Below are 4,709 nucleotides of genomic sequence, written 5' to 3' on the forward strand. Positions count from 1 at the left end.
GAGAGATTCCAAACCTGCCTGGATGTGATCCTGGGCACCCTGCTGTGGGTGACCTGCTGGAGCAACCAGACCTGCTCCAAAATCACATTTGTTTCATGTGGGCTCTCCCCTGCTGCCACGTGCTCAGTCAGAAGCCCTCAGTGCTGCTGTGCAGGGAGCCAGGGGCTTCCTGGAGGTGCCATGTCCCTGGGAGGCAAGGTCCTGCCTGGCCTGATCCTGCCCAGGCTGCATGGCAGAGGGGTTGCAGGGTGGTGGAACGTTGCTCTTCCCTGGGGGGTTGGCTGCTCCTGGCTCTGTTGGCCACCTGACAATTCAGTGTCAAAACACATGACATTGTTTATCCTAACTAGAGGAAGTCTTCACCCTGGTTTTAGGAGATGACCTGTGTGCCCACCAGCACCAGTGCTGCCTTAGTCCTTGTCACCACGTCCTCACCTCGATGGTACTGCTGACAACAAACTGTTGCTGGATGTGACAGCCAGTGAAGGGTTTTTTTTAAGGCTTTGTTCCCCAGGTGCCCCACAGCAGATGGGACGTGCTGTAGGGCAGGGTGCCTGGAGCAAGGTCCTGCAGCAGCAGATGAAGGTGGGTTGGTTCCACAGCACAGCCAGCATGGGCTGACCCTGCCCCAGCATGTCCTGCCACCAAAGGCACCAGTTGTCCTTGGCTTTCATCCAGGCCATCTGCAGCTTGGCCTGCTGTCACCTGCTGCAGGGGGCACAGCCCCTGGCCCACACAGCAGCTCAGGGGAGAGGCAAAGGGGAAGGTGAATCTGGGCTGGGGCAGGATTTGAGCACACTGCATCCCTCTGCTAAACAAGGGCCAATTCATCCCATGGTGGTGGCTCAACATCTTCCCCTCTGCCATGGGCTGGTGCCTCCTGCTATCAGTGTTTGCTGTCTGCTCAGAGAACAGCATTCAGGTTTTCCTGGAATGTTTTTGCACCTGGAGCCATGAGACAGGGGACACGGGTGTGGGAACAAACAGGAGGAGCTGGAAGCCACAGTGCAACAGGAAATCTGTGACAGTGGCCACCAAAGAGACACGCTGGGATGGTTTGCACAGCTGGAGTGCTGCCTTGGGTGCCTCTGAGCTCTCCAGGGGGAGAGGTGCTGGGGTAGCCCTGGATGTCAGGGAGTGGTTTGGTTGTCTAGAGTTTAGTCATGGTGATGATAGGGGTGAGTGTGTGTGGATAAGAATCAGGAGGAAGGCAAACAGGGCAGATGTCATGGTGGGGGTCTGTTATAGGCTGCCCAACAAGATGAAGAGGTAGATGAAATATTCTGGAGGCAGCTGGGAGAAGTCTCACAATCACTATCCCTTGTTCTGATGGGGGACTTCAACTCACCAGCTATCTGCTGGAAATACAATACAGCAGAGAGGACACTGGAGTGTGTGGAAGAGACCTTCCTGACAGAGCTGGGAGGGAACCAACAGGGGAAGGCTCCTGGCTGGACCTGTTTGTGGACAGAGAAGGGCCTGGGGGTGGAGGTTGAAGCTGTCTTGGGCACAGCAGTCACAAACTGGTACCTTTTTATTCTTGAGGAGTAAAGGAGGGGAGCAGCAGCAGAGCTGCCACCTTGGACTTCTGGAGGGCTGAGTTTGGCCTGTTTAGGAGACTTGTTGACAGTCCCTTGAGAGGCAGTCCTGAAGGGCAAAGGAGTCCAAGGCCAGGAAGGCTGGACATCCTTCAGCAGGGACATAGTCAAGGCACAGGAGCAGGTTGTTCCCAGGTAACTAAAGATGAGCTGGTGGGGAAGAAGACCAGCCTGGCTGAGCAGAGAGCTTTGGCTGGAACTCGGGAGGAAAAGGAAAGTCCCTGTGCCCAGGAGTGGGGGAGCAGGGTGGGTTTGACCCTGTGCAAGCCCCAGAGCCACGGGGTCCCTGTGCTGCTGAGTGCTGGGGCGATGGGGGAGCCCTGTGTCCTTCACCATCTCTCCTCTCCTCTAGGCCAGCTGAAGCTGTCCATCGAGGTGCAGGGCCGGATCCTGGTGCTGCACAGTGAGTATCTCCATGGGGCGTGTGGTGAGGTGGCCCTGGAGCCATGGTGAGTTGCTGAGAGGGACAGCACATCTGTGCCCTTTCTTTAAGCCCTTTGGAGCTTCGTGGCAGCTGTTGGGAACAGCTCTGGTAGCGTGGTGCAACTGGAGGCCCTTTGATTTACAGGCTGAACCAAAATTTCTGGGTGATCACGGCATGGTTTGCATCCAATTGTAGACATTTTTTTCTTTAACTCCAAGTGAAGAGAAAAAAGGCAAATGTAATTTGGGAAAAGAGGTTCTGAAATGCTTTGTCTCTCCTCTGAAATGTCTTTTACATTGGGCAAAAGCTTTTCCCAGATTTGCCAGCATTTTAAATGCTGTATTGTTCTCACACCAGCAATATTTCTTCAATGAAAGTATTTCACCTGGGCCATGCTGGAGCTGCTGTCCCTCCAGCCATGGCAGGTCCTGCAGGGGACAAGAGATGCTTTTCTTTCTCTGGGGGCACAGACTTGGCCACCACTGCTGGGTGCTGGTGCAGGAGAGTGATGCATCAATGGGGAAACTTCACTGCAGCCCTGAGGCAGGTCCCAGGGAACTGTGGCACTGCAGCTCTGATGGCCCTTCACAGAGAGGCCAACAAGGGTGTCAGAAGTAGGTCCTTCCTTTAGGCAGAACCTGACTGGAGACACTTGGGGAGCCCCTTAGGACTCCTGCTGCACTGAAGGGGCTGTGTCCTGGTCTCCTGGCACAGAGCTCTTTCTACCAGGGGCTTGTCAGGGCTTCATGCTAAATAAAGAATATGGTTAAATTCATGGTTAAAGAATATTAAGGAATAAGACAAAAGTTTGAAAAGGTTGGAGTAAAAATTCCCCCCTGTGACCAGAGCAGGCTCGTGGCTGCCCTGGGGCTGGGCTCTGTAGGGTGGGAGGAGAACAGGGCACTGGGACTCCCAGTGCTCTCAGGGGTGGCATCATCCCAGAGCCCTGCAGGGCAGGGCAGGAGAGATTAGGAAAAGTTTCCCTTGAGCAACATCTCACCTTGGAGCCCAGCCCCAGCCCTGCCTGGCTGTAATGAAATGGGGGCAGAGGATGGCCTGAGCCCAGTGAGGTTGTGGGGACCAGCCAAGCCATGTGTGGCCTCTGCTCGTCTCCATTTGGTGGTCACAGGAGCTCGCTGCCCTTTTGTGGCTGTGGAGCAAGCTTTGTAAAGGAACAACAGCAGGAAAATGTGTTGTGTTGGTTTTGTTCCTCTCCCTTCAAGCTGTGTGTGGTCCTGAGGGTCTGGTACAGGCATCACCCCAGATCCCTCCATCTGCAGCCCCAGTGTGAGCTGGCTGTGTCACTGCTTTGTTCTGATGCCATCTCCAAAGGAGGGGCTGGGAAGAGGGAAATGGTCCAGTAAAGAGGCAAAAGAGGCTCAAGATCTGAGACCCACCATCCCCCTGCACGTGCTGGATGCTCAGGGAACTCGGTGTGGGCAGGGGGAGGCTGGATGTTGTGGGGTGATCTCTCTTAGTTTTTTATTCTCCACCCCAAGATGTTTAAACCCAAAGCAGATCTGGAAGGAGGAGCTCTTGGTGCAGCCTGTCCTGGAGGAACCTCACAAACTGCTTTATGAAGCAGAAGGTCCTGCAGAACACCTTGTCCCTCGTGCAGTGGGGCTTCTGCCAGGCTGAGCACGCTTATGAGGAGCACATCTCTGTCTCTGACAAAGGCCAACTCACTGTGGCCTTGTTGGGCTCGTTAGGAGGGAACTTCATCTCCTCCTGAGAGCCCCTCGTGGGCTTTCCAGACTGCTGCACACCCATCCCCTCCAGCCACGCCGGGGAGCACAGGGCCCTGCTGGCAGAGCTGCCCTCGGGGGGTGGCCCTTGATATTTCACTTGATGGCACCTTTGGCTCTGGGGCAGGAGCCCAGGGTGGGGGGAGGTCAGGCACACAAAATGTGATTTGCCATCCCAACACTGAGCCACGGCTGCTGCCAGCCTCACCCACAGGTCTGGGTGTTCTGGCATGGGTGTGCTGAGGAAAACATGGAGCAAACCCCTTCAGCTGTTTGTGGGTGCTCAGCAAGACCAGGGTACTGGGGAGGCGTGTGCAGGGTGCTGGTGGGGCAGGAGGTGGGGGTCAGCCCCACGAGGAGGGAGCAGCCCGTGGAGCAGGGTGCTGTGGTGCAGGGAGATGCCTTCCCTGCTGCTCTGGGTTTCTGTGTCTCTGTTTTCTCAGTCTCTGTGACTCTTTGGTTTCCTTTCCAGTCCTGGAAGCAAAAGGTCTGATGGGAAAGGAGCACCGGCCCTGTGACTCCTACGTGAAGGTGGGTTCTCCTGGGGCTTTGCTCAGGGAGCTTCATGCTTTCTTGGGGTTTTGTGGTTGGCTTCTCCAAACATGCTCTGGGCTGCCTGTCCCTTCCCTTTCCTCCTCTGTCCTGCTCTGGCCAAGCATCCACAGCATGCAGGGGGGTGGCTGGTCTCTTGCCCAGTGCTGGAGGGCTCATGGGGTTTGTTGGCATGGTGTCTGCATGGAGCTGGAAGAGAGGAGGACAGGACCTGCTAAGGGCTGTGTCAGCCGTTCAGTGTAGGACAATCCCACAGGGTGCCCAAGGACTGGTGGGGATGAGGTGTTTGGCCAGCACAGTGTGGCTCTGTGCTCTCCTGGAGGTCCCCTTGGCAGGCTGCCCCCACCGCAGAGCACGGGGAAGCATCTCCCCTGCAAGGGGGCTGCGAGT

The 4,709-nt window shown here is 56.1% G+C and overlaps 1 protein-coding gene across 1 annotated transcript in view; it reads left to right on the forward strand.

Moving 5' to 3' along the window:
- Positions 1 to 1,950: 1,950 nt before the first annotated feature.
- The window catches only part of LOC103777914 (regulator of G-protein signaling 3-like), a gene marked incomplete at its 5' end in the record, with an annotated part of 49,531 nt that continues 46,772 nt past the window's right edge, over positions 1,951 to 4,709 (forward strand). Inside the window, 2 exons of the mRNA XM_008945516.1 lie at positions 1,951 to 2,001; positions 4,240 to 4,298. Coding sequence (XP_008943764.1) covers positions 1,951 to 2,001; positions 4,240 to 4,298 — 110 coding nt within the window. The remainder of the gene's footprint in view (positions 2,002 to 4,239; positions 4,299 to 4,709) is intronic.

Source organism: Merops nubicus, unplaced genomic scaffold, assembly GCF_000691845.1.
Source record: "Merops nubicus isolate BGI_N331 unplaced genomic scaffold, ASM69184v1 scaffold10630, whole genome shotgun sequence".
NCBI lineage: Eukaryota > Metazoa > Chordata > Aves > Coraciiformes > Meropidae > Merops > Merops nubicus.